At 63.5% G+C, this 27,022-nt stretch overlaps 2 protein-coding genes across 4 annotated transcripts; one reads left to right on the top strand and one right to left on the bottom strand.

The window, feature by feature from the left end:
• Nucleotides 1-1,824: 1,824 nt before the first annotated feature.
• BCL3 (BCL3 transcription coactivator) lies at nucleotides 1,825-10,505 on the bottom strand. 2 transcript variants are annotated; one of them, XM_030547895.1, is made up of 9 exons: nucleotides 9,663-10,499; nucleotides 8,761-8,944; nucleotides 6,748-6,856; nucleotides 5,162-5,363; nucleotides 4,827-4,915; nucleotides 4,496-4,573; nucleotides 4,100-4,267; nucleotides 3,540-3,660; nucleotides 1,825-3,174 (listed from the first exon to the last, which is right to left on the bottom strand). In XM_030547895.1, exons 1-9 carry the CDS (start codon nucleotides 10,099-10,101, stop codon nucleotides 2,687-2,689), a joined length of 1,878 nt encoding a protein of 625 aa, XP_030403755.1. In that variant the 5' UTR covers nucleotides 10,102-10,499; the 3' UTR covers nucleotides 1,825-2,686. The 2 variants fall into 2 exon arrangements, with proteins under 2 accessions (XP_030403755.1, XP_030403756.1); XM_030547896.1 differs by lacking the exon at nucleotides 1,825-3,174 and having other exon boundaries at nucleotides 3,588-3,674; nucleotides 9,663-10,505.
• Nucleotides 10,506-19,136: 8,631 nt separating this feature from the next.
• On the top strand, nucleotides 19,137-26,339 carry CEACAM19 (CEA cell adhesion molecule 19). 2 transcript variants are annotated; one of them, XM_030547918.1, is made up of 8 exons: nucleotides 19,137-19,375; nucleotides 19,858-19,946; nucleotides 20,806-21,171; nucleotides 24,590-24,791; nucleotides 25,134-25,186; nucleotides 25,269-25,363; nucleotides 25,634-25,672; nucleotides 25,788-26,339. In XM_030547918.1, the coding sequence occupies exons 2-8, from the start codon at nucleotides 19,895-19,897 to the stop codon at nucleotides 25,833-25,835; spliced, it is 855 nt and encodes a 284-aa protein (XP_030403778.1). In that variant the 5' UTR covers nucleotides 19,137-19,375; nucleotides 19,858-19,894; the 3' UTR covers nucleotides 25,836-26,339. The 2 variants fall into 2 exon arrangements, with proteins under 2 accessions (XP_030403778.1, XP_030403779.1); XM_030547919.1 differs by lacking the exon at nucleotides 19,137-19,375 and having other exon boundaries at nucleotides 19,692-19,946.
• Nucleotides 26,340-27,022: the final 683 nt, after the last annotated feature.

The following is a 27,022-nucleotide window of genomic DNA, read 5'->3' as shown; positions in this document are numbered from 1 at the left end:
GCTGGAAAGGTATAACAAGTGGGATTCTGCAGGGGCCTGTTTTGGGACTGGCTCTCTTCAATATCTTCATGAACAACTTAGATGTTGGCATAGAAAGTACGCTTATTAAGTTTGCGGACGATACCAAACTGGGAGGGATTGCAACTGCTTTGGAGGACAGGGTCAAAATTCAAAATGATCTGGACAAATTGGAGAAATGGTCTGAGGTAAACCAGATGAAGTTCAATAAAGACAAATGCAAAGTGCTCCACTTAGGAAGGAACAATCAGTTTCACACATTGTCACGGAGTGTGGGGGAATCCGGCCCTGCACCCCTCTTCCTGGGACCCACAGTGACTCTCGGCCAGCCAGTAAAACAGAAGGTTTATTGGACAACAGGAATGCAGGTTACAGCAGAGCTTGCAGGCACAGTCAGGACCCCTCCACCGAGTCCTTCTGGGCTTTCAGGGTGCTTGGATCCTAGCTAGGATACCCTGAATTCCGCCCACACAGCCCCAAGCCCAAACTCAAACTGCTTCCCTCCTGCCACTCCCTTCCTTTGTCCCCTTCCCGGGCAAAGGTGTTGACCTTTCCCCTCCCTTACCTAGCTCAGGTTACAGGCCCTGGCATCGTCCATTCCCTAAAGTCCTCCCCTGCTCTCCCACTCCCCACACAGACAGTCCCTACTGCATCACACACATACAGAATGGGAAGAGACTGTCTAGGAAGGAGTATGGCAGAAAGAGATCTAGGGGTCATAGTGGACCACAAGCTAAATGAGTCAACAGTGTGATACTGTTGCAAAAAAAGCAAACGTGATTCTGGGATGCATTAACAGGTGTGTTGTAAACAAGACACGAGAAGTCATTCTTCCGCTTTACTCTGAGCTGGTTAGGCCTCAACTGGAGTAGTGTGTCCAGTTCTGGGCACCGCATTTCAAGAAAGATGTGGAGAAATTGGAGAGGGTCCAGAGAAGAGCAACAAGAATGATTAAAGGTCTTGAGAACATGACCTATGAAGGAAGGCTGAAGGAATTGGGTTTGTTTAGTTTGGAAAAGAGAAGACTGAGAGGGGACATGATAGCAGTTTTCAGGTATCTAAAAGGGTGTCATCAGGAGGAGGGAGAAAACTTGTTCACCTTAGCCTCCAATGATAGAACAAGAAGCAATGTGCTTAAACTGCAGCAAGGGAGGTGTAGGTTGGACATTACGAAAAAGTTCCTAACTGTCAGAGTGGTTAAACACTGGAATAGATTGCCTAGGGAAGTTGTGGAATCTCCATCTCTGGAGATATTTAAGAGTAAGTTAGATAAATGTCTATTAGGGATGGTCTAGACAGTATTTGGTCCTGCCATGAGGGCAGGGGACTGGACTCGATGACCTCTCAAGGTCCCTTCCAGTCCTAGAGTCTATGAATCAGCCCCACGAGCCCATCCAGCCCCATAGCACCCCCATTAGCCCCATGGGCCCGTCCAGCCCCATAGCACCCCCCCCCCAACAGCCCCAGGGGCCCATCTAGCTCCACAGCATCTCCCATTAGCCCCATGGGCCCATCCAGCCACATAGCGCCCCCCCCCCAGCCCCATAGCACCCTCCATCAGCCCCACAGAGAACCCCTATCAGCCCCATGGGTCCATCCAGCCACATAGCACCCCCCTATCATCCCTAGGGCCCCATCCAGCCCCACAGCACTTCCCATTAGCCCCACGGGCCTGTCCAGCCACCACCATCAGCCCCATGCACCTGTCCAGCCCCACAGCGCCCCCATCAGCCCCACAGACCCATCCAGCCTCATAGCACCCCCCCATCAGCCCCATAGTGCCCCCTAAGTCTTTCAGTCTCAGGATAAAAAATACAAAAAATATTTTATTACGGCTTAGAAAAGACCCTCATAAGTTACCCCCAAACCACAACATCCCCTCCCCCCCCCAGGAGATTCAAGTATCAGTGACTGGCAGCAACTCTGAGGTGGGGGGGCAGGATCCCCCACCCACCTGCTTCTGCATCCAGGAGAGCACCGAGGGGGCAGCCTGGGAGCAGAAAGGTTAATGCTAGTGAATGGGGGGTGGGGGCTGGGCCTAGCTCCCAGCAGCCTTTTGGGGGGGCATAGAGGGCCCCTGCGAGTCCAGTCTCAGTGCAGCCAATCCCCCTCCAGGGTTCCCCCCAGCTGAGTTCCGCTGACTCCATCCCGGGCGTTAGCTGCGACCTCCCCAGGGGCTGCTGTGGTTTCACTCAGGCTCTGGCCACGTTTTGGGGCAGGGGTCCTGGCAGGGCCACTCTGTGCTGGCTCCTGGGGGAGGGGCGGGCAGAAAGAAGACACACTGCCCCCTTCTCCCATCCCAGGCGGGGGGAGGCGAATGCAAGGGGGCCTGTCGGACACTCCTCTCTTCAGGACTTCACCGGGGCTGGGACCTTGGCCCCATAGGAGCATATGGGTTCCCCCTCCATGGAGACAGCCAGACACGTGGCTCTCACAGGAACATGTGGAGATGCCCGGACTCCTGGGTCCTGTAGGAGAGTAGGCAGCTGTCGCTGGCAGCGAGGGTCCCCCCAGGAGGCCCGGATGCCTGGGTCCCTCAGGAACAGACGAGGTCCGGTGCACAGAGACGCAGCGTCCTCCAGGAGCCGGTCACCCCAGTGCTACATCCCCAGGCGAGTCCCCTGGGGTCCCTGGGTTGGAAGGGGCGCCTGCCCCCAGGACTCCGCTGTCAGCTGCCCCCGCTGTCCCTGCTGCAAAGCCACTGCCCCTCGGCCGCACCCACAGGTGGGCTCCCTGCCCCACACACAGTCCGTGATTGGTCCAGCCCAGCACCTCTCAGGTGAATCCGATTGGGTGGCAGCCCCTGGACAATGGACGGGTGAAAGGCGCCAGGCACCAGCGAGAGGTGATTGGTTGAGGGGTCCAGGCCAGGAGACGCAGTTGGGTAGATGGCACCATGGAGTGCAGGCTCCAGCAGGCTTTCGGCCAATCGCAGAAAGGGTTTGGGGGCAGTGGCAGAGCCCATTGGCTGCCTCAGGGTGGGCGTGGGCATGTTTCCCTCCAGCTTCACCCCATGGAGGGGGCCAGGCATTGATGCCCCATTGGCTGGCTCAGCAGTTTCTGGTCTCTGATTGGTTGGGGCAGTTCTGCAGGCTCCTGGGGTGTGAGGAGGGCTTGGGGCAGACGGTGGGGAGCCAGGGGAGGCACTGGGCAGACCTGCAGGGAGGAGAAAGGGGACATCAGGAATCAGCCCCAGAACCCCACCCCCCAAAGGGGAACCTGGAACCCTCCCCTTCCCAAGACCCCAACCCCTCCCCCCAGAACCCTTGGGTCCTCCCACTGCCCCCTGGGAAACGCTTTGCCCTCCCCAGGGAGCCCAGAGTTGTGAGCAGGTTGGTGCGTCTCCCCATGGGGCTGGCTCCAGGGGTCATGGGCAGGCAGAGCAGAGCGTGACTTTCAGACGGGGCACTCCCCAGGGGGCTTCGGGAGCTCTAGGGGGGGCACATGGGCCAAGGGGGCCAGTAGGCTGTTACCGTTGGGGGTCAGGTGGGCGCCAGGGGCATTGGGGGGGCAGCACTCACCATTGGGAGTCAGGCGGGCGCCAGGGGAGCTGGCTGAACTGGGTGCCGGGGAGGCCCCGTCCCGGGTGCAGTCGGAGGCTGGGGGAGGCCGGGAGGCCTTTCCCCTCAGGATGTCAATCACCTGGGAACCGGGGGCTGAATGGTGTTACCCTGTACTGCTGGGAGGCCCCCCAGGCCCACCCCAAGACCCCATAACTTCCCCAATTCCCACATGGCAGCAGTGGCCCCTCCCATCCCTGCTTCCCTTCACCCCCATGGCCCCCACTCTCCTTCCCTCCAAGCCTCTATACCCCCAGCCTTTCCCTCCCCATAATCCCCCCGGGGCTTCTTTATGCAGCCCCCCATGTCCTCCTGCTGACCCTCCCCAGCCCCCTACTCACTCCCCAGGGTCCCCCCTTGTCTTCCTGCCAACCCTCCCCAGCCCCCTTCTCATCTTCCCAGCATTCCCCCCATGTCCTGCCGACCTACCCCAGCCCCCAGCTCACCCCCCAGGGTCCCCCCTGCATCCTGCCAACCCTGCCCAGTCCCCTGCTCAGCCCCCTAGTGTCCCCTCCACTCACCCGCCGGTTCTTGGCCACCATGAGCGCCGTGTCGTTGTGATAGTTCTTGATCCCGCAGTCGGCCCCGTTCCGCACCAGCAGCCGCAGGGCGTCCAGCAGCCCCCGCCCACTGGCCACATGCAGCGCCGTGCACCCCGCGTATGACTGTGCGTTCACATTCGCCCCATTCTGCCAGGGCGGGGGAGAGAAGAGACGGGCGGTGAGACAGGACAGACAACGCCCCCCTGCCCGGAGCGTCCTGTCCAGGGGAGGGCAGGGCACCAGGTGAGGTGGCTGGGAGGGGGCAGGGTTTGGGGGGACAGTGACAGGAACCTCTTTGGGGCAAGGGGACCTTTGGGGGAGCTGAAGGGAGGGAGAGGGGCCAGGTGTGTGAGGGGAGGGGGGGCTGACCCTCACCTGTATTAGCAGCTCCACCATGTCCAGGCTGTTGTTCTCCACGGCATGGAGCAAGGGGGAGCGGCCACTCTTGATGTCCTGTATAGGGTGCACAGCATGGTCTGACCCGTCAGGTACAGACAGCCTCCCCCCCACAGTCACACATCTTCCCCCCCGGAAATCCCCCCTCAGTTCGCACAGTTCTCTCCCAGCTCTGCATCCCCTTCCCCACCACTGTACCCAACCCCCTTGTGTGGGGGGGGAAGGGGGGTTGGAGGGGATGGGCTTCCCCGTACCCAGCCCCCCGTACACCATGTCTGTGGGGTGGGGGTAGGTGCCCCCCCATGCTCACCACAGCGTCGATATCCGCCCCGTGCTCCAGCAGCAGCAGCACCATGTCCCGGTTCGAGGTGGCCACAGAGACATGCAGGGGGGTGAGACCTGGGGGGAGAAAACAGGGGGGTGAGAGAGGCACAAGGAGGAGGGACGGTGGGGGGGGGACTGGCCTGGCTTGTGAGGAGGACCTTTGGGCTTTTCCAGAGAGTCTGGTCCCAGTGTCAGCTGTTTGGAAAAATTTTCAAAACCACAAGCTCCCTCCCTCACCCCCTCCTGACCCCAGTAGCCCCCATCCCCGCATCCACCCCTCCCAACCCCAGTCCCCCTCCCATCCTCTTCCGCCCTGCTCACCCTCGTAGTTCCGGGCCTCCAGGTCAGGTCGGCTGCTGCCCCACTCCAGCAGCTCACGCAGGCATGGGGGGCTGCCGTGCTCGCAGGCCAGGTGCACCGACGTTTGTCCGTGCCGGTCCAGTGCCATCGGGGATGCCCCATGCGAGAGCAGCAGCTTCACCAGGGATGGCTGGGTGGTGATCACCGCCAGGTGCAAGGGGGTCTGAGGGGGGGAGAGGCACAAGGCACTGCTGCAGGGAAGCTCGCAATGCCGGGCAGTGGGTCCCAGCTGGGGACACACACAAGGAAGCTCGCAGCACCAGGGGGTTTCCCAGCTGGGGACTCAGGCAGGGCATTGCCACAGCAAAGCTTACAGCACCGAGACATGCAAGCTGCGAGCAGCTGGTGCACACCCTGTAACCAGAGGAAGCTGCCCGGTCCCGACGGTGCTAACCACAGCCCCTGGCGCCAGCCACATTGACGCAGACACTTCTGAGAAGGGGCTGGAGCTGGCTCAGGTGCTGGTTTACAGGAAATGGGGCACACAACATGGGACTGGGGATGGCTGTTCCCTGCTTAGAGACCCCCATCCGGGACCCAAGCAAAGCTGGGGGGAGCCCAGGGCTTGGGTAACTGGGGACTGCAGGTCAGGAGTGAGGGACACCAGCAGAGCTAGGGGGAGCCCAGGACTGGGGGATCTGTGGGCTGCAGGTCAAGAGTGAGGGGAACCTGTCCATAGGATGGAGCTGGCGGCTCCTTCTGGGCTCCGGGGATGGGGTGGGGGGATGAGTGTGTAAGAGTGTGCAGAGGTGCCATGGTGTGTATGAGTGAGCATGTCCCAGCAAGCCGTGTCTCTGTGAGAGCCAGCAAGCGCACCGCAGCGAGTGTGCTTGTGTGTGTGACTGGTGCGTGGGGCTATCGCAGTGGGAGTGTGCGATGCATGTGGAAGTCCATGAACACGCTCGTTGCAGGGAGCAAGTGTGTCTGAGCGTGTGTCAGTGTGTGTGTCACACCAGTGCATTGTAAGTGTGGAATGCAGCATGCCCTGGTGCATGAGTGTGCAGTGCTCTGGGAATACAGGTATCCGGGGAGTGGGAGTGTCTGAGTGTGTGTCTCAGCCGTGCAGGGTGAGTGTGCAACGCGGCGTGCCTCAGTGCTCTGGGAATGTGCAAGGAGCCAGAGGGAGAGGGGAGAGCGCTGCAGGGTTTGCCCAGGACCCACTTTGTGTCTCATCACTGCAGGGCGACCTGTAAGTGCTCCAGGTGCCAGGTGTGCCTGTTTGTCCATCTGGCTGCGTCCCCTCCCCCGTGACTCAGGCTCTGACCCTGGGGCGTCGCCCAAGCAACGGGGGAGGAAGTTGTCGGGGAAAGTCCCGTCTGCACTGGGGCTGGGCGGGGCTGGGCACGTGGGTTCTGGGAACGCCGTGCCCGGGTCCCCCCCCCGCCCCGCCCCCCGTCAGCCTGGTGCCACCTGACAGGGGGCAGGTCGGCATCACACCCCTCCTCCGATACCCAGCTCCCCCCATCTGGCAGGGACCAGTCTGGTATCAGAGCCCACAGACCACCCCTCCCATCCTGCCCCGCTGGGACCCCGGCCCCCAGACTGACCTGCCGCAGGTTGTTGTAGATGTCCAGGTCCCGCTGACCCTGCAGGAAGAGGCTGACCAGGCGCTGGGCAATGGGCAGGTTCCCCTGGGCCACAGCGATGTGCAGAGCCCTGTGGGCAGGGGGAGGAGAGACCATCACTGGGGTAGGGGGTAGAACCTCCTCAGGTTCCCCCCCCCCACTCCACAGAAAGTTCCTCTCCCCACAGAAATTCCCAGGTGTCACGGGAATCCCCAGCTGGGAGCTCACCGCCCTGGGCAGTGCCCCACAAGAGCTCCCCTTCACCAGCAGCTCCCTAGTAACCCCTGGGCAGATGCCAGCTAGAACAGCGGGTGCAGCAAGTTACTGGAGTCCCCCCCCCAGCCCGAGATGCTGCCCTTTCTGATCTGTTAGCGACACTGGTGCTGCTTAGAACAAGCGTTGCAATGTAAGCGAGGTCCCCGTCCTGCCCCACATCGTCCCCACTGGGTCTGAGACCCCCTCATCTTCCACCTCACCCTCCCGACGGCCCCTTGGCTCCCTTCGCCCAGCTCCCCCTCTCCCTCCCATGTCCTGCCCCCCAGAGTCCTGTCACCCCAGCTCACCCCTCCCTCTGCTCCCTGCTCTGGTCCCCAGCTCTGCTGCCCCCTAGCCCTGGCCCCCTCTCTGCCGCCCCCCTCCCGCCCAAAGTTGCAGGTGATTTCAGAGAATCGCTCCAGCAGCGAATTACGATAAAAGGAAACCTCTTATCAGCGCGGCCCAAACGGGGGCGGGGGTCCTCGACTATGGGCTTCCAGTAAGAGCTCCCAGCCGCCCGCTGACCTCCACTTCCTGTCTTAAACAGGCCACTTTCGATATCCACTGGCAGCTCAGGCTTGGGAGGCTGCAGCGCTGCGAGCTGCCCCAGGAACCGTGCCCTGACTGCCAAGCCAGGAACCCAGTGCTGTGAGCTTCCCTCACCACAGTGCCCTGTTGGGAACCCAGTGCTGTGAGCTTCCCCAGGAACAGTGCCCTGTCACTGCCCAGCCAGGCACCCAGCGCTGCGAGCTTCCCCGGGAACAGTGCCCTGTCGCTGCCCTGTCAGGAACCCAGCGCTGCGAGGTTTTCCATGACAGTGCCCTGTTCCTGCCCAGCTGGGAACCGAGTGCTGTGAGTTTCCCCCACTACAGTGGCCTGTCGGGAACGCAGAGCTGCTAGCTTCCCCAGGAACAGTGCCCTGTCACTGCCCAGCCAGGAACCCAGTGCTGAGAGCTTCCCCGCCACAGTGCCCTGTCGGGAACCCAGGGCTGCGAGCTTCCCCAGGAACAGTGCCATGCCATTGCCCAGCTGGGAACCCAGAGCTGCGAGCTTCACCAGGAACAGTACCCTGTCACTCCCCTGACAGGAATCCAGAGCTGCTAGCTTCCCCAGGAACAGTGCCCTGTCACTGCCCAGCCAGGAACCCAGTGCTGAGAGCTTCCCCGCCACAGTGCCCTGTCGGGAACCCAGGGCTGCGAGCTTCCCCAGGAACAGTGCCATGTCATTGCCCAGCTGGGAACCCAGAGCTGCGAGCTTCACCAGGAACAGTACCCTGTCACTCCCCTGACAGGAATCCAGTGCTGCGAGCTCCCCCAGGAATAGTGCCCTGTCACTGCCCAGCTGGGAACCCAGTGCTGCAAGCTTCCCCATGACAGTGCCCTGTCACTGCCAAGCCAAGAACCCAGCGCTGTGATCTTCCCTGCAGCAGTGCCCAGCCAGGCGCGGGGGGGTGGGTGCGGAGAGTGGAGGAAGAGGAAGCCGGGGAGGAAATCTATCCCCCTCCCCTTCCAGTAAGAAGTTTGAGCCACGGGACCATTACGCAGGAAGAAAACGTCGGCAGGGGGTGGGACCGGGATGGGAGGAGGGCTACACAGACGGGCCGGGGATTCCCCTTCCCAGCCGGGCTGGCTCGCTCTGTCTGGGCTCGCAGATGGGCCCCTTGCCCCCCATGTCCGTACTGGGGGCCCAGGGCTATTTAAACTCACCCCTCATTTCAACCCCACACACACACACACTTACGTGTCTCCATCCTCGTCCTGCTTGGTCGCCGTAGCGATGTCAGCAGCTATCTGTGTCTGCAGGGGGCAGAGAAGGGGGTAGGGAGTGGCGGGGCGCCCCAGCAGAGGGGCCGGCAGTAGGGGGTGGGGGGCCACGGGTTGGAAGAATGGGGCCCGCTCCGGGACCAGGAAGGGTCCGGTCAGACCTGGTGGGGGGAGAAGAATGGGGGTGCGTGAGCGAAAGAAGGGATCCCCCTTATACATCGCAAGGGACCCAGGACTCCGGGGCCAGCACCTCTTGTGGTGTCCCCCATAACCGGTCCCTAGAGACCCAGGAGTCCAGGGCCAGCACCTCCTGGGGTCTCCCCCATAACCCGTCCCTAGGGACCCAGGAGTCCAGGACCAGCACCTACTCGGGTCTCCCCCATAACCGGTCCCTAGAGACCCAGGAATCCGGGGCCAGCACCTCCTGGGGTCTCCCCCATAACCCGTCCCTAGGGACCCAGGAGTCCGGGGCCAGCACCTCCTGGGTCTCCCCCATAACCCGTCCCTAGGGACCCAGGAGTCCAGGACCAGCACCTACTCGGGTCTCCCCCATAACCCCTCCCACAAGGCACCCAGGAGTCCGGGGCCAGCACCTCCTGGGGTCTCCCCCATAACCCCTCCCACAAGGGACCCAGGAGTAGGGGCCAGGGCTACGTTTGAGCAATCGCTTTACTGAAATCCTCACCCGGCCCCTGAGGACTCTCCTCCGCCGCCCCCAGCCTATTTCCCGGGCCCCCGGCGCATCGGCGCGGGAGGGTCTCCAGCCCGTGGGACCTGTCCTGGCCACCCGCCAGCACCTGGGGAGACACCGGCTGTCTGCGGGGAAAGGAAGGAGCCGGGGGGCCCCCGCGGGGGCGATGTGGGGCGGGGGTCACCCACCTATGAGGTAGGGAGCTGGCAGGCGGGAGTACTCCACAGCCACGTAGGGGGGGCAGTAGCCGTTGCAAAAGGGGGGATGCTGCCCCCCAGAGGCGCCCTCCTGACCCCCGTCACTCTCCGTCTTGGGCACCTTCCCGGCCGGGGGCCCGGGCCGCTCCCAGCCCGGCCCCCGCACTGCGTAGCGGCGTTTGCGCAAGGGCAGCGAGGTCTCCGCTTTCCTGCCCCCCTCGTCGGGGGGCCCCGGGCTCGATGCCCCGGGGTGGGTGGGAGGAGTCTTTGGCCCCCCTGGGGCGCCGGGCCAGGGTGCAGGGAATGGCCGGCTGCCCTGAGGAGCCCGCTGCCCCCCGGGGTCTTTGGTACGGGGAACCCTGCTCCCCTGGCACTCGGGGCTGTCCCCCTTCCGCCACGTCCTCAGGTCCACGGGCATCTCCTCCGCCATTCCTCAGGCGCCGGGGTCCTTTGCCCCCAGAGTGGGGGAGGGGTCGCCAGCCAAACCGGCTCGGTCTCCTGGGTCCTGTGCCCCCGGGGTGGGCGTGAGGGGGAGTCACCAGCCAAACGTCGCTCGGTCTCCTGGGTCCTTTGCCCCTTGTGTGGGCGAGGGGTCACCAGCCAAACCCCGTTCTGCCCTTTTGCGAGCTCATGGCCTCAGCAGGTGCCCCCTGCAGAGCCGGGCACCTCCAGGGAGCGGGCGCGCAGGGAGGGGGCGGCCTGGCTGCCCCGTGGGTGCCCACAGCCCCCAACTGAAGCCAGGAAGGCTGCAGCAGGCAGCCAGGGTAGAGGAAAGGCCACCGGGACTTCCCCGCCCGCTCAGCTGAACGCTAGGGACTTTCAGAGCCGCCTCCCCCCGGGCTTGGGGTGGAGAATTACGGCCCCCGCCCCGCCCCTCGCCCGCCCCCCAGGAGCGGCAGCGGCAGCAGCAGCAGGGGAGCCCCGGTGCGCCCAGGGCCCCGTGCCAAGTGTGCGCCCAGGGCGCACCGCCCGCTTCCCGGACTCTCCCCTCCCCACTGGAAACGCCCCGGAAGGGGGGGCGACAGGGAACGCCCCGGGCTCGGCGGAGGAGGGTGGAGCGGGGAGGTCCCGTTCCGGACACGGTTAACCCCTTCCACCCCCCGCCCCGGCACGGAGAGACGGGGGCTGTCAGTGAAGGGGGCTCCCTGGCATCCCCGCAAAGCGCGCCCGTCTGCCCCCGGCCTTGGTCCGGGGGTCCGGCTGGGGGCAGCAGGGCCAGGGAGCCAGAGCCTGCGCCAGCCATTAGCAGATTAAGCAGCCCCCTTGATTAGTTTGAGGGGGTGGGAGCCAGGGGGTCTCATGGCTCCCTGGGAAGCTGGGGAGGATTCTCCCTCTGGGACCATGGTAGGGGGGCAGCAGCAGGGCCAGGAACACAAGCTCCCGGGGTAGATGCAGGAGCAGGTCTGAGTCACCCCGGGGTGAATCCAGAGTCACTGTAGAGCCCCAGGGAGCTGTGGGTGGATGCCTCTCAGTCCGCCCTCCCCCACCTTCCCCCAACACACTTCTCTTCCATCCGTCCCCATCTCCACTCTCCCCCTCCAGCGCCCCCACACCCCCATTCCAACCTCCTTCCACCCCTCCCCCATCTCCACTCACCCCCATTCCTCCCTCCTTCCACCCCTCCCGCATCTCCACTCAACCTTCTCCAGCTCCTCCCACACCCCATCCCTCCCTCCTTCCACCCCTCCCCCATCTCCACTCACCCCCATTCCTCCCTCCTTCCACCCCTCCCGCACACCCCTTTGTCTACCCCTCCCGCATCTCCACTCACCCCCTCCAGCGCCCCCACACACCCATTCCAACCTCCTTCCACCCCTCCCCCATCTCCACTCACCCCCATTCCTCCCTCCTTCCACCCCTCCCCCACACCCCTTTGTCCACCCCTCCCGCATCTCCACTCAACCTTCTCCAGCTCCCCCCACACCCCATCCCTCCCTCCTTCCACCCCTCCCCCATCTCCACTCACCCCCATTCCTCCCTCCTTCCACCCCTCCCCCACACCCCTTTGTCTACCCCTCCCGCATCTCCACTCACCCCCTCCAGCGCCCCCACACCCCCATTCCAACCTCCTTCCACCCCTCCCCCATCTCCACTCACCCCCATTCCTCCCTCCTTCCACCCCTCCCGCATCTCCACTCAACCTTCTCCAGCTCCCCCCACACCCCATCCCTCCCTCCTTCCACCCCTCCCCCATCTCCACTCACCCCCATTCCTCCCTCCTTCCACCCCTCCCCCACACCCCTTTGTCCACCCCTCCCGCATCTCCACTCACCCCCTCCAGCGCCCCCACACACCCATTCCAACCTCCTTCCACCCCTCCCCCACACCCCTTTGTCTACCCCTCCCGCATCTCCACTCAACCTTCTCCAGCTCCCCCCACACCCCATCCCTCCCTTCTTCCACCCCTCCCCCATCTCCACTCACCCCCATTCCTCCCTCCTTCCACCCCTCCCCCACACCCCTTTGTCTACCCCTCCCGCATCTCCACTCACCCCCTCCAGCGCCCCCACACACCCATTCCAACCTCCTTCCACCCCTCCCCCACACCCCTTTGTCTACCCCTCCCGCATCTCCACTCAACCTTCTCCAGCTCCCCCCACACCCCATCCCTCCCTCCTTCCACCCCTCCCCCATCTCCACTCACCTCCATCCCTCCCTCATCCACCCTCCCTCCTTCAATCCCTCCCCCACACTCCTCCAGGCCCCTCTATGTATCCATCCCTTTGTGCCCCCCATCCCTCCCTGCCTCCCCTCGCAGCGCCTGAGAAATTACCAGGGTGTGAGGGACCATGTCCTGGGCCCAGCCAGGCCCCCACCACTGCCAGCCCCTGGCTCAGGCTGTGACCCCAAACACAGCTGGGGAAACCGAGGGAGTGACTCAGCTACAACTCACAGCAAGTCACCAGCACAGCTGAGAATGGAACCCAGGAGTCCTGGCTCCCACCCCTCCCCCAAGGACTCTGTCACATCCGTGTTGCTCCTGCCCCAGTGGCAGGGATGGGTCCCAAGCCCACTGCAAAGGGATGAGTCACTGAGGCTGGGGAGAGAACAGAAACATGGCTGGGGGGATGGGGAAGCAGGGGATTCTAGGAGCAGTGGTTGGGTATATGGGGGCGGGGGTGGGATGGCCCATGGAAGACTTTGCCCTGTTGATCCAGTAGGGAATTTCCTGGGGTGGGGAGGTAGATAATTTACCTACTCCCCCCCCAGCTCCACCACTCCCCCCAGCACTGACCCCTGCCCTGCATCTCCACTGCTCCCCAGTGCAGTGACCATGGTCCACCCCTACTGCTCCCCAGTGAAGTGAACCTGCCCCACCCCCACTGCTCCCCCTGCAGTGACCCCTGCCTGCATCCCCATTCCAGTGACCTCTCCCTGCATCCCCACTGCTCCCCCTGCAGTGACCCTGCCCTGCATCTCCCCTGATCCCCCTGCAGTGACCTCTGTCCCTACTCCCACTGCACCCCTGCAGTGACCCTGCCCACCCCCACTGCTCCCCATTGCAGTGACCCCTCCCTGCATCCCCCCTGCACCCCTGCAATGACCCCTGCCCTGCATCTCAACTGCTCCCCAGTAAAGTGATCCTGCCCCACCCCCACTGTTCCCCCTGCATACAGTGACTCCTGCCCTGCATCTCCACTACTCCCCAGTGCAGTGACCCTGCCCCACCCCCACTGCTTCTCCTGAAGTGACCCTTGCCCTGCATCTCCAGTGCTCCCCCCTGCAGAGACCCTTTCCCCCGCTCCCATGGCACCCCTGCAGTGACACCTGCTCTGCATCCCCACTGCAGTGACTCCTTCCTGCATTCCCACTGCTCCCCCTACAGTGACCCCTGCCCCCACTCTCACTGCACCACTGCAGTGACACTCTTGTCCCCCCCAGCCAGGTCCTTGTCCCACGGATGCATGTGAGTGAGAAGTGCCAGGCTGTGGGGGGGCAGAACACAGAAAACCCTGCAAACAGAGAGAACAGCTGGCTGTTCCCAGCCCAGCACAGAGGGACAGGGCCCAACCACCAATCTTTCAGCTCTCTGTGCACCTCTGCCCTGCTTCCCCCTGTCCATGTACCCACCCACCCATAACTCCTTCAAACAGCCCCCTCCTTCTCCCCAGCTCCGCCCCTGGAAGCAGGATCCGATTTACCAGAAACGATGGGTTTGGAAAGTCCCTGCTCAGCATCCTGCATCCCCCACTGGGCGGGCGGGCGGGGGGGGAGGAGGAGCTGGGAGGGGGTGTCAGGTTGGGTGAGCAGTGACCCCCACCCATCCCCTGAGAGGCTGTGTTCTGCAGGGGAACACAAAGATGAGTGTGTGAGCAGGCACCAGTGTCAAAGGGGGATGACAGTGCACACAGCTGTGCAGTGGGTGCACCACTGTGGGTATGTGTGCAAGGAGTGGGTGGTGGGTGTGTCAGGGTATGTGCGAGTGCAAGAAGGGTCAGAGAGTGCATCCTTGCATGAGTGTGCAAAGATCAGTGGTGAGGGTACAAGGGTGTGTGTGTGCAAGGACAGACAGCTGACAGAAATTGGTGGTGAGTGCTGGAGGGTGAGTGTGATCACAGGAGAATGGTGGTGAGTGTGCAAAGACCTGTTGGGTGAGAATGCAAAAAAGCAGCTAGGAGTGTCCTGATTCCCAGTTCTCACTGCCACTTCCCTCCTAGAGCCAGGAAAGAACCCAGGAGTCCTGGCTCCCAGCCCCACTTGCTCTAACCACTAGACCCCACTCCCCTCCCAGAGCTGGGAGAGAACCCAGGAGTCCTGGCTTCCTCCCCCACTTGCTCTAACCACTAGTCCCCACTGCCACTCTCCTTCTAGAGCCAGGGCCTGAACCCAGGAGCCCTGGCTCCCCCCCTGCTCTAACCACCAGTCCCCACTCCCCTCTTAGAGCTAGGAGAGAACCCAAGAGTCCTGGCTCCCAGCCCCCTATATCTCCACTCGCTGCCTGTAGCTGGGATAGAACCCAGGGGCCCTGGCCTCTTGGGCCGTCACGCCCCCTCTTCTCCGGCCGGCCCCTGCCTCGGGGGATGCAGACGAGCTTGGGGGATGGCGGGGGGGGGGGGAGTTCCTCCATGGACCCGTGAGGACCCCTGGCGGTGAAATGGGGAAACGCGCATTTGTCCGGGTCTGTAGAGGGCCCGTGTGGGAGCGGGCGGGGCGGCTGGTTGGATGGAGGTGGGATAAGGTGCAGCCTGACCATTCCCCCCGCACTGGTGGGAGGGGGGTGCTCACAGGGGGGTCCTGTTTGTCGCAGGTGGAGCCAGGCTGCAGCAGTGTTGGGGGGGGGGTGCTCAGAAGTCGGGGGCAGGGAGCAGGGGTCTCGGCAGGGGCTTCTGTGCTGCTGAGACAGGACAGCTTTAGGCCAGTTCAACCAATTCCCCTGAATCGGGACCCGCGCCCAAGCCCTGGTACTGCACACTGGCAAGAGTCGGTGTGCTGTACCGGGGTGGCCCCCCACCCCCTGCCCTGCCTGCACCAGCCCCTGCCTGCAGCCAGCCCTGCACCCTCTGCCCGCAGCCAGCCCCTAACTCCAGCCCACACCATCTGCCCTGTCTCCAGCCCCACACCCCCTGCCCTGCCCGCACCAGCCCCTGCCCACAGCCAGCCCATCTCCAGCCAGCCCCTGTCTCCAGCCTCACACCTTCTGCCCTGCCCACACCAGCCCCTGTCTCCAGCCAGCCCCACACCTCCTGCCCTGCCCTGCCCGCACCAGCCCCTGCCTGCAGCCAGCCCTGCACCCTCTGCCCGCAGCCAGCCCCTGTCTCCAGCCCGCACCATCTGCCCTGTCTCCAGCCCCACACCCCCTGCCCTGCCCGCACCAGCCCCTGTCTCCAGCCAGCCCCACACCTCTTCCCACAGCCAGCCTGTCTCCAGCCAGCCCCTGCCTGCAGCCCCACACCCTCTGCCCTGCCCGCACCAGCCCCTGTCTCCAGCCAGCCCTGCACCCCCTGCCCTGCCCGCACCAGCCCCTGCCTCCAGCCAGGCCCCCACCCCCTGCCCTGCCTGCACCAGCCCCTGCCTGCAGCCAGCCCTGCACCCTCTGCCCGCAGCCAGCCCCTGTCTCCAGCCAGCCCCACACCCCCTGCCCTGTCTCCAGCCCCACACCCCCTGCCCTGCCCGCACCAGCCCCTGCCCACAGCCAGCCCATCTCCAGCCAGCCCCTGTCTCCAGCCTCACACCTTCCGCCCTGCCCACACCAGCCCCTGTCTCCAGCCAGCCCCACACCTCCTGCCCTGCCCTGCCCGCACCAGCCCCTGCCTGCAGCCAGCCCTGCACCCTCTGCCCTGGCTCCAGCCCCACGCCCAAGCCCTGGTACTGCATACTGGCAAGAGTCGGTGCACTGTACCGGGGTGACCCATCTTCCTCAGGGGGCAATTTAAAGGGCCTGGGGCTCCCAGCTGGGACCCTTTCAATTGCCACCAGAGCCCCACTGCTGGAGCCCTGGGGTAGGGCTGCGGGGCTCTGGGGGCTATTTAAAAACTCTGGGGCTCCTGTTGCTTCTACCGTGCTGGCCCTTTAAATAGTTGTGGGAGCCCCATCGCTTCCCCAGGGCTCCCGTGGCTATTTACAGGGCCTGCGGGTGGAAGCAGGGGAGCCCCAGGCCTTTTCAATGGCCCCTGAGCCCCAAGCTGCTGCTGCTACCCTGGTGGGGGAGGAAGGAGAAGGGGTCATTTACTGTACAGGGTAGGCTGTACCCCCTGTACCTGCACCCACTGCCCGCAGCCAGCCCCTGCTGCACCTCCTGCCCTGCCCGCACCAGCCCCTGCCTGCAGCCAGCCCTGCACCCCCTGTCCGCAGCCAGCCTGTCTCCAGCCAGCCCCTGTCTCCAGCCAGCCCTTCACCCCCTGCCCTGCCCGCACCAGCCCCTATCTCCAGCCAGCCCCACACCCTCTGCCCTGCCTGCAGCCAGCCCCTACCTCCAGTCAGCCCCTTGCCCTGCCTGCAGCCAGCCCCATGTCCACTGGTGCTCTGCAGTTCCCAGGGCAGTAACCCTGCACACCTGCTTCAATGAGGGGGGCAGGGAGCAGCTGGGACCCACACATGTGCACACCCTAGGGTGACCAGACAGCAAGTGTGAAAAATTGGAATGGGGTGGGGGGAGTAATAGGATCCTATATAAGAAAAAGACCCCAAAATTGGGACTGTCCCTATAAAATCAGGACATCTGATCACCCTAGTATCAGAGGGGTAGCCATGTTAGTCTGGATCTGTAAAAGCAGCAAAGAATCCCGTGGCACCTTATAGACTAACAGACTATCCGACGAAGTGGGTATTCACCCAGGAAAGCTCATGCTCCAAAACGTCTGTTAGTCTATAAGGTGCCACAGGATTCTTTGCTGCTGATCACCCTAGCACACCCCCAGGGAGTGGCGGGGACCCACACATGTGAAACGGAGCCCATTTCTAGTTCAGGCCCATCTTTTTAAAAAAAGAACTTTAGGGAGGGTTAATATACATCTGTATTTTCCCGGACATGTCAGGCTTTTTGGTTCTTAAATCGCCATCCGGATGTATGGTAACCCTATTGGGACAAAAAATAAGTACTGTGGCACATCCCTTAAATCAGAACTTTTTATAGGGAACTGGTTGCTAAGAAATGTAAGGCGTTTTTTTACGTTTTTGTTTTTTAGTCATCTCTGTCGGGGCCTCGCCGAAAATGTTTGAACTGGGCCCCACATTTCCTAAAGCCGGCCCTGGCTGGGAATGGGTCTAGGGCGGGGGGGGGGTGATGTGCTGTGGGGAGCGGGTTGGGGGCTCAGCAGGGGGCGCTGTGGGAAGGGGGCTTGGCAGGGGATGCTGTGCTGTGGGGAGGGGGCTCAGCACGAGGTGCTGTGCTATGGGGAGGGGGTGGGGGCTCAGGGAGGGCGCTGTGTTGTGGGGTGGGGGCTCAGCGGGGGCGCTGTGCTGGGGGCTCAGCAGGGGGCACGGTGGGGTGGGGGCTCGGCAGGGGGCGCTGTGCTGTGGGGAGGGGGCTCGGTAGGGGTGCTGCGGGCAGGGGGTTGGGGACTAGTTAGGGGGCACTGTGCTCTGGGGAGGGGTTGGGGACTTGGTAGGGGGCGCTGTGCTGTGGGTTGGGGGCTCTGCAGAGGGCGCTGTGGGGGGCTCAGCAGGGGCACTGTGCTGGGGGGCTCAGCAGGGGGCGCTGTGCTGTGAGTTGGGGGCTCGGCGAGGGGCACTGTGGGCAGGGGGTGCGGAGCTCGGTGGGGGGCGCTGTGCTGTGGGGAGGGGGCTCAGCAGGGGGCTCTGTGCTTGAGGGCTCAGCAAGGGGCACTGTGGGTAGGGGTGGGGAGCTCGGGGGGGGCGCTGTGCTGTGGGGAGGGGCTGGGGGTTTGGCAGGGGGCGCTGTGCTGGGGGGCTCAGCAGGGGGAGCTGTGGGCAGGGGGTGGGAGCTCGGCGGGGAGTGCTGTGCTGTGGGGAGGGGGCTCAGCAGGGGGCGCTGTGCTGTGAGTTGGGGGCTCGGCGAGGGGCACTGTGGGCAGGGGGTGCGGAGCTCGGTGGGGGGCGCTGTGCTGTGGGGAGGGGGCTCAGCAGGGGGCTCTGTGCTTGAGGGCTCAGCAAGGGGCACTGTGGGTAGGGGTGGGGAGCTCGGGGGGGGCGCTGTGCTGTGGGGAGGGGCTGGGGGTTTGGCAGGGGGCGCTGTGCTGGGGGGCTCAGCAGGGGGAGCTGTGGGCAGGGGGTGGGAGCTCGGCGGGGAGTGCTGTGCTGTGGGGAGGGGGCTCAGCAGGGGGCGCTGTGCTGTGAGTTGGGCGCTCGGCGAGGGGAACTGTGCTGTGGGGAGGGGGTTGGGGCTCGGTAGGGGGCGCTGTGCTGTGGGGAGGGGTTTGGGGCTCGGTAGGGGGCGCTGTGCTGTGAGTTGGGGGCTCGGCAAGGGGCACTGTGCTGTGGGGAGGGGGTTGGGGCTCGGTAGGGGGCGCTGTGCTGTGGGGAGGGGGTTGGGGCTCGGTAGGGGGCGCTGTGCTGTGAGTTGGGGGCTCAGCAGGGGGCACTGTGCTGTGGGGAGGGGTTTGGGGCTCGGTAGGGGGCGCTGTGCTGTGGGGAGAGGGTTTGGGGCTCGGTAGGGGGCGCTGTGCTGTGAGTTGGGGGCTCGGCAGGGGGCGCTGTGCTGTGGGCATGGGGTGGGGAGCTCAGCGTGGGGCGCTGTGTCGTGGGGAGGGGTTGGGGGCTCGGTAGGGGGCGCTGTGCTGTGGGGGGCTCAGCAGGGGGCGCTGTGGGCAGGGGGTGTGGAGCTCGGTAGGGGGCGCTGTGCTGTGGGGGTGGTTGGGGGCTCGGCAGGGGGCGCTGTGCTGTGGGTTGCGGGCTCGGCGGGGGGCGATGTTCCGTGGGGAGGGCCTTGACTCAGCAGGATGGAGAGGGGGGATGCCCCCCAGTTTCTTGGGTGCCCGGAGGGGCAGGGATTCCCCAGCGGGGTTGGGGGCGGGGCCCCGGGGTGTGACTGGAGTCCGCCCCCCACCCCCGAGATCTCTGCTCCCTGCTCCCGAGACTGAACTCGGAGGGGGGCGGTTGGACCGGACACTGGGGGCGGGGGTGTCTGATTGCACCGACCCCCCGGAGCAGCGCAGAGCCGCCGCGAACAGGCGAAGGGTGCAGGTCCGGCCCTAGCCCGGCCCCGCGGGGGAGAGAGTCAGAGCCGGGAGGAGACGGCCAGAGGGACCGACCTACCTACCTACCGCCAGCCCCACCGGCCCCCGAGGGGGTGGGCTCAGCACTTGGTAAGACACGGGGACCTACAGCTGGGGGCCAGGACTCCTGGGCTCTTCTCCCGCCCCCGGTAAAGAAGGGGGTCTGGTGGTGGGGGCCTGGGGCCAGGACAGGACTCCTGGGTTCTGCCCCTCCCCCGGGAAAGAAGGGGGTCTGATGGGAGCTGGGAGCCAGGACTCCTGGGTTCTCTCCCCTTGTTTTTGACGCGCAGGGCGCTCCCTCCCCGCCCCCCGTCTGTTTCCCAGGCACCTTCCTGGGCTCCGCACCAGAGCACCCGCCTCCATCCCACGGTCCAGGCTCTGGGTGACTCAGGGCCAGACGGGTTGAGCAGCTCTGGAGTGGTGCCGCCGCCCCCGCGGGTGGCCCGCAGAGATCCCACATGCAAAGCCCATCAGAGGAGCTGAGCCTGGGACCCTTGGTAAAGGCACTTCAGCAAAGGGACCCAGGCATCCGACTGGGACCCTCTCTCAGGTGCCTTCTCCTCTCTCCACAGACTGTGACCCTCCCCTCTGCTCCTGCCTCCGGGAAGGATGGGAGGGCCTTGTTTCCGGAACACCCCGTATAAGGGGGTTCTGTTTGCAGGTGAGCCACGGAGCAATGTGTAGGGGGAGCCCAGGGCTGGGCTAGCAGGGGCTGTGGGTCGGGAGTGAGGGGCACTGGCAGAGCTGTGGGGGCAGCTCAGGGCTGGGCTAGCAGGGGCTGTGGGTCGGGAGTGAGGGGCACAAGCAAAGCTGTGGGGGGAGGAGCTCAGGGCTGGGCTAGCAGGGGCTGTGGGTCGGGAGTGAGGAGCACTGGCAGAGCTGTGGGGGGAGGAGCCCAGGGCTGGGCTAGCAGGGGCTGTGGGTCGGGAGTATGGGGCACTGGCAGAGCTGCGGCCGGAGAAGACCAGGGCTGGACTAGCAGGAGCTGTGGGTCGGGAGTGAGGGGCAGCATTAGAGCTGTGGGGGGAGGAGCCCAGGGCTGGGCTAGCAGGGGCTGTGGGTTGGGAGTGAGGGGCACCGGCAGAGCTGTGGGGGGAGGAGCCCAGGGCTGGGCTAGCAGGAGCTGTGGGTCGGGAGTGAGGGGCACTGGCAGAGCTGTGGGGCAGCTCAGGGCTGGGCTAGCAGGAGCTGTGGGTCGGGAGTGAGGGGCAGCATTAGAGCTGTGGGGGGAGGAGCCCAGGGCTGGGCTAGCAGGGGCTGTGGGTTGGGAGTGAGGGGCACCGGCAGAGCTGTGGGGGCAGCTCAGGGCTGGGCTAGCAGGGGCTGTGGGTTGGGAGTGAGGGGCACCGGCAGAGCTGTGGGGGGAGGAGCCCAGGGCTGGGCTAGCAGGAGCTGTGGGTCGGGAGTGAGGGGCACTGGCAGAGCTGTGGGGGGAGGAGCCCAGGGCTGGGCTAGCAGGGGCTGCGGTTCGGGAGTGAGGGTCACTTTCACCATCTCTCTTCCTCTCCCTATCCCGCCAGGCTGTCTCCTGTTGTGCTGGGGTCCCCGCACTGTGGTTTGTACTGTTGTGGTGCGCAGGATCCCGGAGGCTCCGTCCGTGGGCCAGAACGTCACTCTGTCCGTGGAAGGCGGCCTGGAGCCCCTGCGTCACTTCGACTGGTACCGGGGGCGGCTGGCTGATGGCAGCACCCGCATCTTCAGCTACTTCCTGGGGCAGGAGCGCCCCCAGCGCAATGGGGTGCAGTTCACGGGCCGCGAGGTTGGCTTTCCCAACGGGTCTCTGCTCCTTCAGGGTGCCCAGGCCAATGACAGCGGCACCTACCAGGTCGCTCTGCAGCTGGTGCCGCAGGGCAGCGAGAAGGGCACCGTGGAGCTGCGGGTGAGCGGTGAGTGGCCGCCCTACAGCCTGCGCCTTCCCCCAGACACCCCCAATCTCCCATGCCCCCCCCGACACATCCATCCCCCCGGGGTGTGAGAGGAACAGGGTGGGGCTGCAGGTGGTTGGTAAATCACATCTCAGAGACACCCCACCCTCTGGGACCCTCTTCAGGGATCCACCCGTCCCCCAGGGTACCCAGCACCACGGCCCCTCCACGACCCAGTGGGCAGGCTAGTTCTAAAACTCACATGGGCTAAAGAGTGAGCCGGTTACCTCAGCTCATTTTCCTGCTGGGCTTTGGCTCCGTCCGTCCCCTTCGGCCAGAAAATTACTAGAAGCGGACGAGTTTAGCAGCAAAACTCTGAAAGCAAAGGAGAGCTGGCGGCAAGCATTCAGGACGGCCTGTACTGCGCCCCAACAGAGGTGTGACAAAGATCAGGGACAATCAGTCCCTTCCGTTCAGTCAGAGGCAGCTGCTCTCCCACTACCCTGGTCTGGGCTGAGACTTGGTACTGACCTAGCCCCTGAGCCAAAGCAGCTTGTCTGCCAGGGGCAAGTCAGCCAGCCAGTGCTCCGGTGGGATTTGGAAGTGGAGCCACGTTACTGCATGGCCGTGTCGGCCGTTGCCAGAGCCAGGGGGCTAGTTGTGCACGTCAGGGCTATTGCGCATGAAACCCCAGGAAACGGGCAGGGCGGGAGGCCGCAGGCCTCCAGGGCTGGTGCAACCTGCAGCTCACAAAGCAGTTTGTACCTTTCGTCTGGAGCTGCAGAGTCTGTGTGTACGTGGCAGGTTCAGGTCTGTTAAACGCTGGGATTCTTGCAGTGGCTTTGCCTGTCGGACTCAGCCTGGGCTGAGCTTGTCCAGCCTCGGCACTCAGGTACTCACTGACGCAGAGTCACGTCTACACCACTACGACTAAACTCGCTGAGGCCATGCCAACAGCCCTTCAGAGGGTTTCTCTCAGGCGCGCCTGGCTGGAGGCATGAAAGCCAGGCAGCCCTCGCGGGGGACAGTACCAGAGTAAACGTTGCCTGATACTGGGAGCGAGGAACTTTCACCCATTCCGGATTGGAGCCTGTGCCGCAGGTCAGCTGGACCTGGCATGGGTGGGTTCTGCCCTCGCTCCTGCAATGACCGGAGAGCGCCGGGGCGATAGACGGATGGACGGTCACCAGGTGACGCGCTCAGGGCGCTGTGTATAGAACAGCTGGATCCTTTCTCGTCTCTGGATTTCGCTGCTGTCTCTACCCAGGGCCCTGCCCAGCGGAGCGAACTGGTGCTGTCAGGGAGTGACCCTTGGGGGGTGTCTCCTGGGCCAGGCTCCCCAGGAGATGCTCTGTCGTGGGGGAGTGAGGCACAGGGGGTGAGATACGATCGAGCACTGCTCGGCCGTCTGGCCTGGTCCCTGCCCTGCCCACCCCAGCATCTGGGGCAGCTGGAAAGCCAGGTTGGAAGCATCCAGCCAGGATGTGAGCTGTGCCTTCTCCTCAGCCAGACAGGAAACAAGTTGTCTTCTCTGTGGCATCTTGCAATAGTGGGAAACTCCAGAGTTTCGGTGCAAAACCTCCTGGCTGGGGTGGGCCACAATGAGCCATCGCGTTTTGTGTGGGGCACAAGGGACCAGGCGCTGGCCACCCACTGGCTCTGTTTCAGGCTGCAGCGAGCTGGGGCAGTGACTTCCCATGGCCCTCTCTCTGCCCAGCCTGCGCTTGCCCCACCAGCAGGCCACGCTCTCTGCAGAGTCTCTCTGGCACGTCCCTTCTCCTCGCGCAGGGCTCCGGCCTCGGTTAGTGGCTCGTCGCACTGCTATGATATAAACCCGTTCGACTCACTTGCTGGCTTTGTCGCCAGCCTGAGACAGCAACCAAGGAACTCAGCTGCCCGTGGCTCCGTCCCCACGCTGGGTTATCCCCGCACCGCTGCGAGATGCCCACTTCGTACGTGAGGGTCTCCGTGTGCAGCTGCCACTCGTGCCACACGGCTGGGTCACCTGAGCGATGTGGCACCATTGTGCGGACATGTCCTGCAGCGCCGAAAGGGGCTGGTCCATCCATGTTCACAACCCACCTCTCCAAACTCTAGTGGCTAGCACAATGCGCCTGTCCTAGGGGCTGGGTTGGCTTAATTCTGGGCTGTGGCTTCGTCAGGCTCTGGACCAGCTGCTGGGTCGCCCTAGGGGTGACGCGCACAGCACAGCTATGCGTCCCAATGGCTTTGTAAGGCACCACTGAACGTGTTAGCTCCTCTGGCCCAGAACACGCTGGTCGTTTGTAGCCTTCGTTAACAGCCCGTTCCCCAGCTCGTCCGGCATTGTCCGGGTGGGGCGTGTAACCGTTTATCTGGGATGTTTCTGTGCCTAGGACTGTAAAGCTGAGAAAAGCACAGCGTGCTGGTGGCCTGTGCTGAACGGGTCACACCAGGATCGGGTGAGCCTTGAACACTGGCTCCTTGGCAGGTCTGTGCTCCAGCTCACGGCTAGGCCCTGCCTGTGTAGCAGAGACGCTCCTGTCAGCCTGGTCAGTCCAGCCCCTGGAGCGGCAGCTATGGAGTCAGGGGAAGAATTCTTCCATGGCCATAGCCGCGTGCAGATGCGGCCTCTTGTCCTGGCTTGGGGTGTGAAATTCACAGAGCTGGGCGGGCTGGTTTAAGGCGTCAGACTCTCCTCACAGGAGCAAGCCCCTGTCTAGAGAACCCTGGGCCAGCCGAGAGCCCCGTGGGCCCCCCACAGATCATGGCTGCAGGCAGGCAGCGCGCTCGGAGCTGTCCACAGCCCCTTGCGGGCGGGTGCCCTAGGCAGCGATAGAGCCTCAAGCCAATGGGGCTGTTGGCAAATGCTGGGGACAGGTCCCGGTTCCGGATCTTCAGCCCTAGCTGCACCTGCTCAGTCACCTGTACCCAGTGGCAGCGCCGGAGCATGGGGCAGCATCAGCCGCTGGGTCTGCTCTGCATCCAGGCCCAAAGCACAGACACGAGGTACTCGGCTGGTGGTGGCGGTGGGGCCTGGCCTGGCCACTGGTCATTCCCCGGAGTCCTGCTCCGGAGAGCGGCCAAGAGGCCTGGTCCATGGGAGGGTGTTTACTGCAGGCTGGTTAGAGACCCCCCTGGGGACTCCTCAGAGCCCCATCACCCCTTCCCCCTCTCCATATCCCCCATGGCCTCCATCCCTCCAGGGACTCCCCCATAGACTCCCCTACCTCCCAGGGACAGTCTTGGAGGGCCCCCCCATCCCCCACATGGACTGCCCCAGGGACCCCCAACCCTTCAGCCCCCAGGGGGAGCCAGAGGGTGATCCCTCCCCAAACCCCATTAGCCCCCCTCATTCCCCCAGCCCAGGACTCTGCTCTGTCCACATGGACCCCCTGGGATCCCCCCCAAGCCCCAGCTCCCCCCAACACTCACTTCTCCCCAATTCTCTTCCTTGCAGCCCCAGCGACCACCCTGGGTCCAAGGACATTGCTCCCCCCGGGCTCAGGCACAGGGCCTCCCCTGGCCACAGCAGCCCCCAGCACCCCGCAGGTCCTGGGCTGGGTGGTGGCGGGGGTCGTGGTTGGGATTTTGCTGACCGGAGCTCTGGGAGCCGTGGTCATCTACCACTTCATCCTGCGCAGGTCGGACCTGGCCAGAGGGTAAGCGCGGGGGAGGGGAGGGGGTAGGATACCTGGGTTCTCTCTTTGGCTCTGGGAGGGGAGTGGGGTCTAGTGGGTTGGGGGGCTAGGAGCCAGGACTCCTGGGTCCTATCCCCAAATCTGAGAGGGGAGTGGGATCTAGTGGTTACAGTTGCGGGGTGTGAGGCAGGAAACCAGGATGCCTGGGTTCTCTCCCTAGCTCTGGGAGGGGAGTGGGGTGTAGTGGGTTAGAGGGGGAGGGAGGAGGGGGGCTGGGAGCCAGGACATCTGGGTTGTTTTCTCCTGGTGAGGTGGGGTGGGGATTCCCTTGGGATTATCATGTCAGCTCCCGGCTCTGTTTAGCTCCACAGGAAAACTGGATCCCAAAGGGAAGAAACCACAAAGATCTGCCAGGGGTGAGTCACAGCCCTGATGTAGGGCTTGGTGGTGGGGCTGAGAGCCCGGACGCCTGGGTTCTATCTCCCGTTCTCTCTCCAGATGACATGGAGCCGATTTACGAGGTGATGGAGTCTTCCTTGGAGTTGCCCCAACCGGAGGGAAGAAACCCTGAAATTGACCCCCAAGTTCCCCCGGTGAGTGAGGCTGGGCCAGGCACTGCCCCCCTGGGGACCCCATGGGCACTGACCCCTTGAACTCCTGGCATGCTGCCCCCTGGTCATTGCCAGGTACCACCCTCCCCATCCCCCTGCCCCCATTCCCCACAAGCTCCGGGTCAGAGCTTCTCCCTGGGGTCTGTTCCCTGCTGGGGGGCAGGGGAGATCCTGGAGAGGGTTGGGATCAAAGGCCGGTTATAACTAATCTCTCTGCTCTCCCCCATGTCTGTCTGTCTGTCTGTCTTGCAGGCTATCCCCTTGCCTCCCCAGCCAGACCCCAACTACACGGTGAGTCCCCCCAGTTCAGCCTCCTGGGGGTGGGGTATGAGGGGCTGGGAGGGTCCGTGTGTCAGGGATCCTCCCCCATGTCTGTCTGTCTCTAACAGCCCCTCTCCCCTGGCAGGAGCTGCTGCAGCGAGCCGAGTCCGTATATGCCCAGATCCAGAGGTGACGCCAGCCGCAGAGGCCACAGGGGGGAACCCCCCCTAACAGGGCACCGCCCAGGGATGCCCCCCACCATGGGGAATCCCCCCAACAAGGAATCACCCAGGGACACCCCCTGCCATGGGGAACTCCCTGAGGGTCTCCACAATTGGGATCCCTGACCACAAGGACCCCACCCATGGGGAACACCCATAGAAAAACTGGGGGAGGGTACTCTTCCAGGGACCCCAATGGGCAGAGCCTGAGCACCCCCCAGTGGGGTACCCTTCAGCAAACCTGGGAACCCTCCACAACATCCTTGGCCTGCCCAAAGGGATCCCCTCGCAGCATCCATGGAAACCCCTAGAGACTCCCCCCATTGTCCGTGGGGAACCCCCCCAGCAGTGATAATCCCCCAGGAGAACTCCCACCCTCAGCCTCCAGGACAGACCTCGCACCCTGGGGTCCCCCTGTCATAGTATCTTTCCCCAATCTGAACCTTAGAGTCCAAAAGTTGGGGTACTAGCATGAATTCCCCTAAGCTTAATTACCAGCTTAGATCTGATAAGCTGCCACCAATCAGGAATTCCAGTGCCTGATACACTCTGGTCCCCCCCTAAACCTTCCCTGGGGACCAGCAAGACCCAGACCCCCTGGCTCTTAACACAAGGAAAGTAAACCCCTTTCCTCACCGTTGCTTTTCCCAGCCTTCCCCTCCCTGGGTTACCCTGGAAGATCACTGTGATTCAAACTCCTTGAATCACAACACAGAGAAATTAGGTCTCCTGGAGAGAGAGACAGATTCACGCTCTGTGAATCTAAAACAAAGGGATTCCACCCTTCCCCTCCCTTCTCCTTCCCTGCTAAGTACAGACTCAATTCCCTTGAGACTCACCAAGGGGAAAAATCAGACAGGTCTTAACAGCAAAACTTTTAATAAAAGAATAAAGAAAATCACTGTAAATTTAAGATGGAATATTACAGGGTCTGTCAGCTTCTAGAAACTGGAGAAAAAGCCTCCTCCAGCAGAAATACAATTTAAAATATTTCCAGCCAAATACACATTTAATTTCTACCAGCCAGATACACATTTGCAAATAAAGGAAAACCAACTAAAAAGACTATAACCGCCTGATCCTTACTAGATACTCACTGTTCTGAATATATAAGAGACTGTAGCAGGGAGATTGGCAAGAAACCTGGTTGCACGTCCAG

Source organism: Gopherus evgoodei, unplaced genomic scaffold, assembly GCF_007399415.2.
Source record: "Gopherus evgoodei ecotype Sinaloan lineage unplaced genomic scaffold, rGopEvg1_v1.p scaffold_76_arrow_ctg1, whole genome shotgun sequence".
NCBI classification, from domain to species: Eukaryota; Metazoa; Chordata; order Testudines; family Testudinidae; genus Gopherus; species Gopherus evgoodei.
The sequence above is the reverse complement of the archived record's forward strand: the minus strand, read 5'-3'. Positions and strand labels throughout refer to the sequence as shown.